The sequence below is a fragment of the Phyllobates terribilis genome, unplaced genomic scaffold (assembly GCF_046119375.1).
Source record: "Phyllobates terribilis strain yellow unplaced genomic scaffold, ASM4611937v1 Scaffold_7__3_contigs__length_470593459, whole genome shotgun sequence".
In the NCBI taxonomy this organism is placed as follows: domain Eukaryota; kingdom Metazoa; phylum Chordata; class Amphibia; order Anura; family Dendrobatidae; genus Phyllobates; species Phyllobates terribilis.
This window is the reverse complement of record NW_027362767.1, coordinates 263695392-263710578: the sequence shown is the minus strand read 5'-3', so window position 1 is coordinate 263710578 and position 15187 is coordinate 263695392. Positions and strand designations below refer to the sequence as shown.

General features: G+C 44.9%; 1 protein-coding gene and 1 pseudogene across 1 annotated transcript; both read left to right on the top strand.

The window, feature by feature from the left end:
* The window catches only part of LOC141155495 (uncharacterized), a 46779-nt pseudogene that overhangs the window by 11112 nt on the left and 20480 nt on the right, over positions 1-15187 (top strand).
* Positions 6139-11404, top strand: LOC141154532 (olfactory protein-like). The gene is made up of 7 exons (XM_073640595.1): positions 6139-6200; positions 7302-7445; positions 9180-9316; positions 9427-9497; positions 9615-9725; positions 9979-10083; positions 11173-11404. Exons 2-7 carry the CDS (start codon positions 7353-7355, stop codon positions 11196-11198), a joined length of 543 nt encoding a protein of 180 aa, XP_073496696.1. The 5' UTR covers positions 6139-6200; positions 7302-7352; the 3' UTR covers positions 11199-11404.

Genomic DNA, 15187 nt, shown 5'->3' with positions numbered 1-15187 from the left:
GAGTTCTGCTATCAACAACTGGTGCAGTTTGAAAAGGAGCGGAGACAGCGGCGTGAGCAGTGGGAGCAACTCGAGGCCAGGAATATGGAGGAAAAGACCCGGACCCGCCATGACAAGCGAGCGGCTCGTGGTCCCAAAATTACCAGGACAGTGGTAAAATTTAACCTGGAAGCAGGATGGGGGTTCGTCTGGGATCCGCTGATAGACACGGATCTCTTTGTAAATAGGAGAGATGTGGAATCCCGCCTGCCAGAGGGACACCCAGATTGGGACCTGTATCCCGGGGACACCATGTCCTACACCAGGCACCGAGGAGTAAGGGGCTGGTATGCCCTCAATGTCCACCGGGTGGAGACAGAGTTCCACCACGCTGAAGACCCGGCTGGGTCAACCTGTGATAATCCAGAGCCTCCCCGCAGGGAGCACCCTTACTAAGTACTGTAAGAGGAACAGAACTTTGTGTGTAAATAAGTTACCCGTCAGGGTATGCAGGGACACTGCAAAAAGTTTGTTGTTTACCAGGTTGCCCGAAAGGGTACAATCAAAAGTTAAAAGTTTCCCTTGTGTGCACTTAAAGTTACCCGGAACGGGTCTAAGAAACTAACCGGCTGAGGACTGGGAGCAGCCACTTTTTGTAAATTGTTGCACCTCTTAAGGTGCTCCTTATTGGTTTTATAAGAACTACAACGGGTACCTCAGAACAAAAACCCGTTGGAGGTGGCCGAAGACGAGGTCCAGCATCTGGATCGTCTAAGCCCTGCAGCCTCCCCAGGGCCTCCGTTGAGGGTTTGGGACGGGTCCCTTGTGGCGCCCCTGAGGGTTCACCCGCCACAGGGATGCTGCACTTCTCTAATGGAATGTAGTGTTCCTCCTCTGAGGTAAGAACAGTGTGATGGTCAGGACCCCACCTCCACATCCAACACCACACTTCTCCCACCAGAGGGGGCTAGAATGCACTAGGTGCTGCCCCTCCTGGTACTCGGGAGACTGGGGAACCAAGAGATAGGGGAACCATTTAGTAGGTGAGGGTGGAGGACTCACATTTTAGTGACACTTAATAATTCATATTTAACACACAGCCATCTTGGGCTCACGGTTCTTTGACTGTTGTTTGATCGTGATCTCCCTCCCTGAGAGTGGATCCTGTGTGGACCTGCAGAGGACGGAGACACGGCCCTCGTACCCCGGCCTTGGGTCGAGGGGCAGGTTGCAGATAATAGATGTCTCAACCCGGTCAAGGACCATGACCAAGAAAGCCCGGAGCTTAAGAGTGTAGCTCCACCACAAATGGATCCCAGGGAGGATGCAGATGGAGCGGTGTACGCCACCTGTCCTCGCCAACCTGATCTATTCAGAGGGATTCTGGCTGCAAGAGGGGTACCGGCCCCCGACACCCGACCTTGCTACTCCACGTCCTGGTCGGGAAAGCCCGGTAGGCCCTGAGGATCCCACCGGGTATCGGAAGGAGCGGAGTTGCCACCCGTACCCTTTTTTCTGAGTGAAGTTCAGAGGGAGACCCGGCCTATCTACACACACACAGACAGGAAAGGACCCGGTCTGAAGTCTAGGAACACTCTGTTGCGGGGTCCTGATTTAACACTGGACTTACTCGGAGGTTGTCGGACCCCTGTCTTTGGTGACCGCAGAACTCCGCGAGGAGCAGGGAGAAGTCTTGCAGCTGTACTCTTCAACGTGAGTAAAAACCCTGTAAGTTAACCCCTATGGCCTCCGGACTCTTTATTCTGCATTATACTGCACTACGCAGCACCAGACCTCCTAGACTACTACCCCCTCCATCCTGTCCCTCTGCCCTGAGGCCCTGCTCCGCCTGTGGGGAGTAGTAACAACGACGGCTGCCATAACACCATGCCTCAGCGGACTGCAGCAGCGCTGGTGGCCTTCACCAGGTGCAACAGGTGGCGTAGTCGAGATCAGCCACTCAACCCGGATAAGCCCGTAAAATCTCTTTTGTTTTAGTGTGACGACCCTGGGCACGGAGCGGGTCCGGGCCACGGCTGCACCCCATCTCTACATCATAGGACCCGACTCCGAGTCCCCCATCTCCCAGGGTAGGGCTTACAGAAGGACGCGCGTGAGTCACACACCCTCATATTCGTGTTTGCAAATTGGCACTTTATTGAAAAAATGGACACCTGGTTGCAGACATCACTGTGACCGGTTGACCAAAAGTTTACTTGAAAAGTTTATGTGAAAATTGTTTTTGATATGACAAATGCCAAAATATGAAGAATGTTTGTGACGGAAATGTTTTATACACAAAGGAAATGTTTATAATGTTTTATACATGTGAAGAAAGTGTTTATAATGTTTTGGTAAATGAAAGGTAACCAGTAACGTTAAAAGAAGTATGCCTCCCATAAAGGGAAGAAGTGTTGTTTACAATCTTATATGCGGATGCATCCTAAAAGTTTTTACATGTCTTTGAATTGACTTGTCTTTTGCTCAGTTCCAGCCCGCGGACGTGCTGTGTTTTACCAGGGGTGTGTGTGGCGCCCCTGAGGATTCGGTCGCCACAGAGGTATTGCATCTCACCCAGAGGTGTGGTATCTCACTCTCAGGTAAGGAAGGAGTATGGCTTAGGACCCTAACACTACATCCACTACACCACATTTCCAGGGGATAGGGCGAGATTGCTCCTACCAGAGAGCACAGTCCCTGATCCCTGGCTGGAGTGGGGAGGAACCACTTATAAAGGGGGAACTAAGTAGTGAATGGGTGGAGGACGTAGATCCTGGGAGCACTGGAGTAGGAAGTATAAAAACAGGGAACCATCTTGGTTCAGGGAGTTAGTTAGTGGTGGTGAGGAGAAGTGACAGGAGCAGAGGCTCTGCATGAGCTCTGCTCCACAGGCGGGCCTAGTCAGTAGGCCTAAGCCTGAAGGAGAAGGGAGAGAAGAGGGGAGCAGGAGGGCTCCAGGACGAGGAGAGAAGGGACCCTAGGGGTACGGGCCGTGCAGCAAGCCACCCGTACGCCCGCCGCTGCCAGGAGGAAGGGGGGTCAGGCCAAGAAGGGGAACCGGGTCCCCCAGCCAGCAGAGACTACAGGACTCAACTGGGAACTGGAGGCTGCGGCACTTCAAGTACAGCAGGCCGTCCACACCAGCCACTAGGAAAGTAGCCGCATAGGGCCAGGGGACGGAACACACGTCGCCCGCCAAGGCCCAAGGACACTGGACAGAGGTGCTGCTAGGTGTGAGGTACAAGGAGAGAGGCCAGAGAGGACACACAGAAGGGGGTCCTGAAAAATACTCCGGAGTCACCTGAGGGTCGACCGACCCTTACTGCATGAGCACAGGATGCCGTGGGCTCTTACACTGGCCCTGTAAGTGGAACTGTTTAAACCGTGAGTAAAGGATCTGGGACTGCATCATCTGGACTCTGTGAACATTCTTGCACCGCGACACATTGCACCATCATCACCATCATCCACCCATGCTGCCCTGAAGCTACACTCTACCTGTGGGGAGTTACATCACCTTGCTGCCCGTACCACCAGCTTCAGCAGACTGCCCCGCAGCGGCGGTTACCAATAGTCGCAATCCACAGGTGGCGTAGTCGGACTATCTATAACTGAGACACATAGACTACCCTGGTTTGACCGCCCTGGGTCACGGAACCGGGTCACCGCCACGGTGACTACTGCCCCCAGCATCTACAAGGCCCGGCTCCGGGTATCCCCACGGCCCATGAGGCGCATCATATTTACTACACCAAAGTGTGAACACTAATCTCATGGAGGGAAAAATGCTCCCCTGCATTATATTAGCTCTGCAAAAATGGTAGGGGTCTGTAATCAAGCTAGTGAGTGCAGCTCTGGAGTATAATACAGTAGGTAACTCAGGATCAGTACAGGATAAGTAATGTAATGTATGTACACAGTGACTCCACCAGCAGAATAGTGAGTGCAGCTCTGGAGTATAATACAGGATGCAACTCAGGATCAGTACAGGATAAGTAATGTAATGTATGTACACAGTGACTGCACCAGCAGAATAGTGAGTGCAGCTCTGGAGTATAATACAGGTTGTAACTCAGGATCACTACAGGATAAGTAATGTAATGTATGCACACAGTGACTGCACCAGCAGAATAGTGAGTGCAGCTCTGGAGTATAATACAGGATGTAATTCAGGATCTGTACAGACTTGTCCTTATCTTGGATCTCCTCATACCTAACAGACCGGACATTCAGTGTCTCTCACTCACACACCACCTCCTCATCTCGCCCCCTATCTGTCGTTGTCCCGCAAGGTTCAGTTCTAGGACCGCTGCTCTTCTCCATCTACACCTTCGGCCTGGGACAGCTCATAGAGTCTCATGGCTTTCATTATCACCTCTATGCTGATGACACACAGATCTTCCTCTCTGGACCTGATATCACCTCCTTACTAACCAAAATCCCACAATGTCTGTCAGCTATTTCATCCTTCTTCTCTGCCAGATTTCTAAAACTTAATATGGACAAAACAGAATTCATCATCTTTCCGCCATCTCATTCAACCCCCCCAACTGACCTATCTATCAACGTCAATGGCTGCCCACTCTTCCCAGTCCCTCAAGCTCGCTTCCTTGGGGTAACCCTGGACTCTGAACTCTCCTTCAAACCACATATCCAAGCCCTTTCCACTTCCTGCCGACTCCAACTCAAAAATATCTCCCGGATCTGCACATTCCTCAACCATGAATGTGCAAAAAAACGAGTGCACGCCCTCATCATTTCCCGCCTTGACTACTGCAACCTCCTGCTCTGTGGCCTCCCCTCTAACACTCTCGCACCCCTCCAATGTATCCTAAACTCTGCTGCTCGACTAATCAACCTGTCCCCCCGCTATTCTCCGGCCTCTCCTCTCTGTCAATCTCTTCACTGGCTCCCCATTGCTCAAAGACTCCAGTTCAAAACCCTAACCATGGCATACAAAGCCATTCACAACCTGTCTCCTCTATATATCTCTGACCTGACCTAGTCTCCCGTTACATACCCGTACGCAACCTCCGATACTCATAAGATCTCCTTCTCTACTCCCCTCTTATCTCCTCCTCCCACAATCGCATACAAGATTTCTCCCGTGCATCCCACCTACTCTGGAACTCTCTACCCCAACACATCTGACTCTCGCCTACCATGGAAGCCTTCAAAAGAAACCTGAATACCTACCTCTTCCGACAAGCCTACAACCTGCAGTAACCACCACTCCACCATACCGCTGCACGACCAGCTCTACCCTCACCTACTGTATCCTCACCCATCCCTTGTAGATTGTGAGCCCTCGCGGGCAGGGTCCTCGCTCCTCCTGTACCAGTCGCTGTCACATTGTGTTCAAGATAATTGTAATTGTTCTTGTATTATATCCCTTTTTCACATGTAAAGCGCCATGGAATAAATGGCGCTATAATAATAAATAATAATAATAATAAGTAATGTAATGTATGTACACAGTGACTGCACAAGCAGAATAGTGAGTGCAGCTCTGGAGTAAAATACAGGATGTAACTCAGGATCAGTACAGGATAAGTAACGTAATGTATGTACACAGTGACTGCACCAGCAGAATAGTGAGTGCAGCTCTGGAGTATAATACAGGATGTAACTCAGGATCAGTACAGGATAAGTAATGGAATGGATGTACACAGTGACTGCACCAGCTGAATAGTGAGTGCAACTCTGGAGTATAATACAGGATGTAACTCAGGATCACTACAGGATCAGTAATGTAATGTATGTACACAGTGACTGCACCAGCAGAATAGTGAGTGCAGCTCTGGTGTATAATAGAGGATGTAACTCAGGATCAGTACAGGATCAGTAATGCAATGTATGTACACAGTGACAGCACCAGCAGAACAGTGAGTGCAGCTCTGGAGTATAATACAGGATAAGTAATGTAATGTACAGTCGTAGCCAAAAGGTTTCAGACTGAGACAAATTTTAGTTTTCACATTACGCTGCTTCAGTGTTTTTAGATCTTTTAGTTGGATGTTCTATAATTACTGAAGTACAATTATAAACTTTTCAGATTTATTTCAATTTTTATTAGCAAATACACCAAGTTTATGCAACGCTCAACATTTATAGTGTTGACTCTGATTTCCCAGACTTTTGCCCTTCTCCCCGGTAGCTGGATATCAGTTTCTGGGCCAGATTATGATTGATGACCGCCCAGTTCTTGTCTCATCAGTGCTGTGAGTTTATTGCAATTTCTGTATTTTTCTTTGTTGCTTTTTGATGATTGGCCACAAGTTCTCATAGGGATTGAGATCTGAGGACATTTCTGGCCATGGATCCAAAATGTTATTGTTTTGTTCACCAAGCCACTTAGTTATCACTTTTGCCTGTGAAATGGTCTCCATTATGCTGGAAAAAAACATCACCACATTGCTCATGGATCATTGGGAGAAGAGGTTTAGATCCCATTATTTATTCATGGCAGTCTTCTTAGAGAAAATTGTAAGCGATTCCCCACATGAATGGTCTCAGGAAGCTTTACTGTTGCAATGACACAGGGCAATCTTACAAGCTGCAATGTCCTTGCCTGTAAAGCCCTTTTTTATGCAAAGAAATGATACTGCACGTATTTATTTGGAGGCTACCATGGTTAACAAAAGACAATGATTTCAAGCACCAGCCTCCAGTTAAAGCAAGTTGTCTGCTATTATAATTCAATCTAAATGACAGAGTGATATCAGCTGCCTTGTCCTAGTTTATACTTTCTCCTGAGCTAACGAGATCACTGAAATGATGTAAGCAGGTTATTTTGTGACATGGCTAAAATCAGTGGCAATTTTTTTTTTTTGTGATTAAATTACGTTTTTTACGCCAAGAAATTACCTTGAAATTCATTTAATCGTTCTTCATAACAACCTTAATGCAAATTACCACTATAAAAACTGAAGCCGAAAACTTGTCAAAACCAAAATTTGTGTCAGCCTCAAAACTTTTGGCCACATTTGTATGTTCACAGTGACCTGACTGTTCTATGTACATTATGTCTATGAAATGGTGCTCAAAGGTAGACATACAATTTATTTTTTTATTTTTAGGGCTAATAGTTAAAATTCAGAAATATACACAGTATATCGCAATTATTGAAAGGATATAGTTAAACAAAAAATTAATGGGTTAATTTTAATGTTTTGGCAACTGCTGCTACATAAACTGAAATTGATCCCTCATTAAAAGCACAACCAAACACTACAAGTCGCCTATTACATAACGTACTTACCTTCAACAATTGCTTTTTATCTCTTGATTATTTTTCTTGTTACCAATTTGTGTATAAATAGCAATGTCGAGTGTCAAGAACCTCACATCAAAGCATCATCACAACTGCAATCATGCTCCAAGTCACAGCAGCCATCGTACTCCTTCTCTGCATCCAGTGCCAGGCTGTAGATATTAAGGAGCAAGCCAATTTTGATGACAACAAGGTAAGGGATATTTACTATTTTTTTCCTCACGTACAAGAATACAACTGCTATAATACTGCTTCTATGTACAAGAATATAACTTCTATAATACTGCCCCCTATGTACAAGAATATAACTACTATAATACTGTCCCTATGTACAAGAATATAACTACTATAATACTGCCCCCTATGTACAAGAATATAACTACTATAATTCTGCCCCTATGTACAAGAATATAACTACTATTATACTGCCTCCTATGTACAAGAATATAACTACTATAATACTGGTCCTACGCACTAGAATATAACTACTATAATACTGTCCCTATGTATAAGAATATAACTACTATAATACTGTCCCATATGTACAAGAATATAACTGCTATAATACTGCCCCTCTGTACAAGAAAATAAGTAGTATAATACTGCTCCTGTGTACAAGAATATAACTACTATAATACTGCTCCTATGTACAAGAATATAACTACTATAATACTGCCCCATATGTACAAGAATATTACTACTATAATACTGCCGCCTATGTACAAGAATATAACTACTATAATACTGCTCCTATGTTCAAGAATTTAACTACTATAATACTGCCCCTATGTACAAGAATATAACTACTATAATACTGCCCTATGTACGAGAATATAACTACTATAATACTGCCACTATGTACAAGAATATAACTATTAGAATACTGCCCCTATGTACAAGAATATAACTACTATAATACTGCCCCTATGTACAAGAATATAACTCATATAATACTGCTCCTATGTACAAGAATATAACTACTATAATACTGCCCCCTATGTACAAGAATATAACTACTATAATACTGCCCTATGTACAAGAATATAACCACTATAATACTGCTCCCTATGTACAAGAATATAACTACTATAATACTGCTCCCTATGTACAAGAATATAACTACTATAATACTGCTCCTATGTACAAGAATATAACTACTATAATACTGCTCCCTATGTACAAGAATATAACTACTATAATACTGCCTCCTATGTACAAGAATATAACTACTATAATACTGCTCTTATGTACAAGAATATAACTACTATAATACTGTCCATATGTGCAAAAATATAACTACTATAATACTGCCCCTATGTACAAGAATATAACTACTATAATACTGCTCCTATGTACAAGAATATAACTACTATAATACTGCCCCTATGTACAAGAATATAACTACTATAATACTGCTCCTATGTACAAGAATATAACTACTATAATACTGCTCCCTATGTACAAGAATATAACTGCTATAATACTGCTCCAATGTACAAGAATATAACTACTATAATACTGCCCCTATGTACAAGAATATAACTACTATAATACTGCCCCATGTACAAGAATATAACTACTATAATACTGCCCCAATGTACAAGAATATAACTACTATAATACTGCCTCCTATGTACAAGAATATAACTACTATAATACTGCTCCTATGTACAAGAATATAACTACTATAATACTGCTCCTATGTACAAGAATATAACTACTATAATACTGCCTCCTATGTACAAGAATATAAGTGCTATAATACTGCCCCCTATGTACAAGAATATAACTACTATAATACTGCTCCCTATGTACAAGAATATAACTACTATAATACTGCCTCCTATGTACAAGATTATAAGTGCTATAATACTGCCCCCTGTCTTCATGTATTCAATAACAACCATTACTGCTGCTGTCTCCACAGTTTATGGGTAAGTGGTTTTGTATTATCGTAGCATCAAACTGTCCTGAGTTTAATCTAATGAAGAAGGACATGACTATGCCGATCATCGGTTTTGAGAAGGATGGCAATACTATGAAAAGCAGCGTGGCTTTCAAAACGTAAGTGGTCATTATACAATGACGTAGAAGAATCATTTGTGGATCCATTGATGATGATGATGATGATGATGTATCACTACCAAATTTCTTTATTTCCTTATCTCGTTTAGAGCTCAGGGCTGCCAGCAGATGGATTCCACTATGAAGATTGTGGACAGCGGGCACTACAAACACACGTCAGGTTAATTTCTTCAGCCTTGTATTATCATTTTTATATAGGACTGGAATTGTAATTAGGAGCATACTGTGACATCCTGGTGCATTGCACATGATAATGACTCCCATCGTTTCTGCACAGTGGATGGAGATACTGAGGTCATGATCCTGAAAACAGATTACACATCGTATGCTATGGAATACGCAAAGACCGTTCATGAGGAACAAGACTGCTTAACCCTCAAGCTGTACGGTAAGGGACCCACAGCAGTGGTACAAGCCACTGACCCTTGGTCATAAAGAGGTTAAATCTGGTATAAGGACCCGGCTCTCCCCCAGCTGCAGCTGAAGACGCAAGGTGCATGCCCTCAGCCCTGGCATCTGCCCAGGAATAAAACTGCCCTGTAGTGCACCCACAGAAATCAATACTGAAATAGCAGGGAGCTGCTGGGACGGACGTGTCTGATGCTGCGATGTAACTGGTTTTCATGGTTTTCTTTCCTCAGGAAGAAAAGAAACTGAGTTGCCGTGGCTCATAACAAAGGCATTCATGTATGGTGTCCACACTCTGGGCCTGACGGATGAGGATTCAGTGGTGTTACCAGAAGGAGGTACGGAGGAAATGGGGATATGGGCTGTAAATGGGATATAGGACGGTAATATGGGCTGTAACTGGGATATAAGACGGTAATATGAGCTGTAACTGGGATATACGACTGTAACATGGGCTGTAACTGGGATATAGGACAGTAATATGGGCTATAACTAGGATATAGGATGGTAATATGGGCTATAACTAGGATATAGGACAGTAATATGGGCTATAACTAGGATATAGGATTGTAATATAGGCTATAACTAGGATATAAGACAGTAATATGGGCTGTAACTGGGATATAGGACAGTAATATGGGCTATAACTAGGATATAGGATGGTAACATGGGCTATAACTAGGATATAGGATGGTAATATGGGCTGTAACTAGGATATAGTATGGTAATATGGGCTGTAACTGGGATATGGGACGGTAATTTGGGCTGTAACTGGGATATAGGACAATAATATGGGCTGTAACTGGGATATAGGGCAGTAATATGAGATGTATGGAGATAGGGCAGTAATATGGAATGTACGGAGATAGGGCAGTAATATGGGAATATATGGGATATAGGAAAGTAATATGATTAAAATTAAGGTCTTGCATGATGACAACTTCGTGCACTTTCCATTCATCATCAGTGAAATGTCATCACAACAACCAGACAGAAGTAATCACACTATTAAAAAAAATGCAAACTTTTGGTCGCGCCTGTAGGACAGTAATATGGGGATGTATGATCTAGAGGATTTTGATAAGGGACTACATAGGATATAGGATGTGGAGGGATCTTCTCTTGCATATAAGATTGTGGGTGTGCGGCTATTTTGGCTGGGGCTAGATGTGACTTTGGCTGTGACACGGGTTGCTCTGTGCAGCAACCACTGGGATACTTGGACCGAGGCAAGCAAGTCGCAAAGTCTGAACAAGTTGGACTTTTTTGTGACTTGCTTTTCGTGGCGGTGGTCCCCTAGGGGCTGCCATGCAATCTCATTCACCTGCATTATGCCATGGAGCAGCCGCACAGCGCGTCGCCCTCTAGCCCCAGCCTTCATCTCACAATGTCTGACACCGTCTGTTCTGTTTTTCCTCTTTTCTCAGCTGACTGTGAGCTGAAAGGATATTAGGTAAGTTTATGAATGAACGTCTGTCCTGGGAGGAATATACATCAGAATCCTACAGTGTCAGAAGCGGAGAGACAATGATGAGAGTCCGGTGATTGGGACAGCAGATCGTCAGTCATTATAACAGGAGGCCACCGCTGGAAGCTACGGGGCCCCTGGAGAGAAGGGCCCAACAAATATGTAATTAGGCTTTTCTCCTCCCCTGGTATTGGGATGTTAGAAAAGCAAGGAGTAGGAAATAACACAAAATCACAGAAGAGAGGGGTAAAGAAACAGAAGAACCTCTGGTACCGGGGGCTTGTGGGGTAGTGGCATGATCCAGCACTAATCTAGAGCCCCCTCACCTGTAGCACCCCTCACAGTCATCCTACAGGGCTCTATCATAGATGTGCATCTGAGTCCACGGCTTCTACCAATATTGACTGTGTGAAGGGAACAGCTCCAGGATCAACCACCTCTGACCTTCTGTCCTGTTTATGTTTTACAGAGATTGCACCAAGCAAACCCCTCACATCCCCCGATAATCACACCCCACGCCCCGCACCCCACTATATCCTCATCTTCAAGATCCATGCTAATGAAATAAAACCAAAGAAAGCAAAGAATTGTCTCCTGTATCATGTATCTAAGCCCATTGTGTGTGATACTGACTGCTGAGCTGTGTATCTATTATGTGTGATACTGACTGCTGAGCTGTGTATCTAATCCTATGCTGCATGACACTGTCTGCTGAGCCGTGTATCTAATCCTGTCCAGTGTGATACTGACTGCTGAGCTGTGTATCTAATCCTATCCCGCGTGATACTGCCTGCTGAGCCGTGTATCTAATCCTATCCTGTGTGATACTGTCTGCTGATCTGTATATCTAATCCTATCCTGTGTGATACCGATTGCTGAGCCGTCTATCTATTCCTGTCCAGTGTGATACTGTCTGCTGAGCTGTGTATCTAATCCTATCCTGTGTGATACTGTCTGCTGAGCTGTGTATCTAATCCTATCCTGTGTGATACTGTCTGCTGAGCTGTGTATCTAATCCTATCCTGTGTGATACTGTCTGCTGAGCTGTGTATCTAATCATATCCCGTGTGATACTGTCTGCTGAGCTGTGTAGCTAATCCTATCCTGTGTGATACTGTCTGCTGAGCTGTGTATCTAATCCTATCCTGTGTGATACTGTCTGCTGAGCTGTGTATCTAATCCTATCCTGTGTGATACTGTCTGCTGATCTGTATATCTAATCCTATCCTGTGTGATACTGTCTGATGAGCTGTGTATCTAATCCTATCCTGTGTGATACCGATTGCTGAGCCGTCTATCTATTCCTGTCCAGTGTGATACTGTCTGCTGAGCTGTGTATCTAACCCTATCCCGCGTGATACTGCCTGCTGAGCCGTGTATCTAATCCTATCCTGTGTGATACTGTCTGCTGATCTGTATATCTAATCCTATCCTGTGTGATACCGATTGCTGAGCCGTCTATCTATTCCTGTCCAGTGTGATACTGTCTGCTGAGCTGTGTATCTAATCCTATCCTGTGTGATACTGTCTGCTGAGCTGTGTATCTAATCCTATCCTGTGTGATACTGTCTGCTGAGCTGTGTATCTAATCATATCCTGTGTGATACTGTCTGCTGAGCTGTGTAGCTAATCCTATCCTGTGTGATACTGTCTGCTGAGCCGCGTATCTAATCCTATCCTGTGTGATACTGTCTGCTGAGCTGTGTATCTAATCCTATCCTGTGTGATACTGTCTGCTGAGCTGTGTATCTAATCCTATCCTGTGTGATACTATCTGCTGAGCAGTGTATCTAATCCTATCCTGTGTGATATTGTCTGCTGAGCTGTGTATCTAATCCTATCCTGTGTGATACTGTCTGCTGAGCTGTGTATCTAATCCTATCCTGTGTGATACTGCCTGCAGAGCCATGTATCTAATCCTATCCTGTGTGATACTGTCTGCTGAGCTGTGTATCTAATCCTATCCTGTGTGATACTGTCTGCTGAACCATGTATCTAATCCCATCACTGGCGGTATGTAGCTAGGCATAGCTCTATTATATTTTTAAGTCTAGTGAAAAACAAGGAGAACATCTCATTTTTGATCTTTGGGATAAACTTTTGCTTTCTGGTTAATGATTTTGCATAAATAGAAGTAAATGTTCAAAGGTGAAAGTGACAGAAAGAAAGTCACCGCCAAACCGTCCACTGAGGAAATGAAGAACGTGGGGAAGATTAAATATACTGAAAGCTGATGACACAAGTACCAAGACACCCCGAGAGTCACTGTTCTTATCCTCTACCCCGAGTGTCAGTGTCACTGCCTCCTACTACAGATCCTCTTCCTTTGGTATCAAAGACCTCACCCTATCCTGGATCTCCTCATACCTTTCTAACTGCACATTTAGCGTCTCCCAATCCCAGACTACCTCCTCATCCCGCCCCCTCTCTGCTGGAGTCCCTCAAGACTCTGTCCTAGGACCCCTACTCTTCTCAATCTATACCCTTGGCCTGGGACAGCTCATAAAATCCCATGGCTTCTGATACCATCTATACATTGATGACACCCAGATCTACCTCTCTGACCCAGACGTCACCTCTCTGCTGTCCAGAATCCCAGCATGTCTAGCAGCCATATCCTCCTTCTTCTCCTCTCGCTTCCTCAAGCTCAATGTGGACAAAACTGAACTCCTCATCTTTCCCCCATTTTGCGTATCTTCCCCACCTGATCTTTCTATCACAATAAATGACACCACACTTTGCCCAGTGCCGGCAGTCTGCTGCCTCGGAGTAACCCTTGACTCTGCCCTGTCCTTCAAACCCCACATCCAAGCTCTCGCCACCTCCTGTCGCCTCCAGCTCAAAAATATTTCTAGAATCCGTCCTTTCCTCAACCCTCATTCTACTAAACTTCTTGTGCAGTTTGTACTCCTCCGCTACCTCCCTTTGCAAATCCCTTCACTGGCTCCCAATTGCCCAGCGTATCCAGTTCAAACTACTAACACTGACCTACAAAGCCATCCATAACCTCTCTCCTCCGTACATCTCTGAACTAATCTCCCGATATATTCCCTCACATTATCTCCGGTCCTCCCAAGACCTCCTTCTCTCCTCCATACTTATTCGTTACTCATCCAATCGCCTCCAAGATTTCTCCCGAATATCCCCCATCCTATGGAATTCTGTGCCTCAACAAGTCCGATTATCCGCCACATTTGGATCCTTCAGACGGAACCTGAAAACCCATCTCTTCAAATAAGCTTACAGCCTGCCATGACCTTGCTGCCACCTCAACAACAGCGGAGCTACTGCAACCCCCCAACCTACTGTCTCCTTCCCCATTCCTGCAGAATGTAAGCCCGCTAGGGCAGGGTCCTCTTCCCTCTGTACCAGTCTATCATTGTTAGTCATTTATTGTCAGTGATATCTGTATTTGGTATGTATCTCCTTCTTATGTACAGCACCAGCACCATGGAATCAATGGCGCTGTATAAATAAATAATAATAATTATCCAGTACCCCGAGTGTCACTATCCTGTACCCTGAGTGTCAGTGTCACTATCCTGCACCCTGAGTGTCAGTGTCATTACCCTGTACCCGAGTGTCATTATCCAGTACCCCGAGTGTCAGTGTCACTACCCTGCACCCTGAGTGTCAGTGTCATTACCCTGTACCCGAGTGTCATTATCCAGTACCCTGAGTGTCAGCATCATTATACCATGTCCCAAGTATCAGTGTCATTATCCTATACCCTGAGTGTCAGTGTTATTATCCCGCACCAGGTCTCAGCATCATTATCCTGTACCCCGAGTGTCAGTGTCATTATCCTATACCCTGAGTGTCAGTGTCATTATCCCGCACAAGGTGTCAGCGTCATTATCCCGTACCCCAAGTATCAGTGTCAATATCCCGTACCCTGAGTGTCAGCGTCATTATCTTGTACCCTGAGTGTCAGCGTCATTATACCATGCCCCGAGTATCAATGTCATTATTCT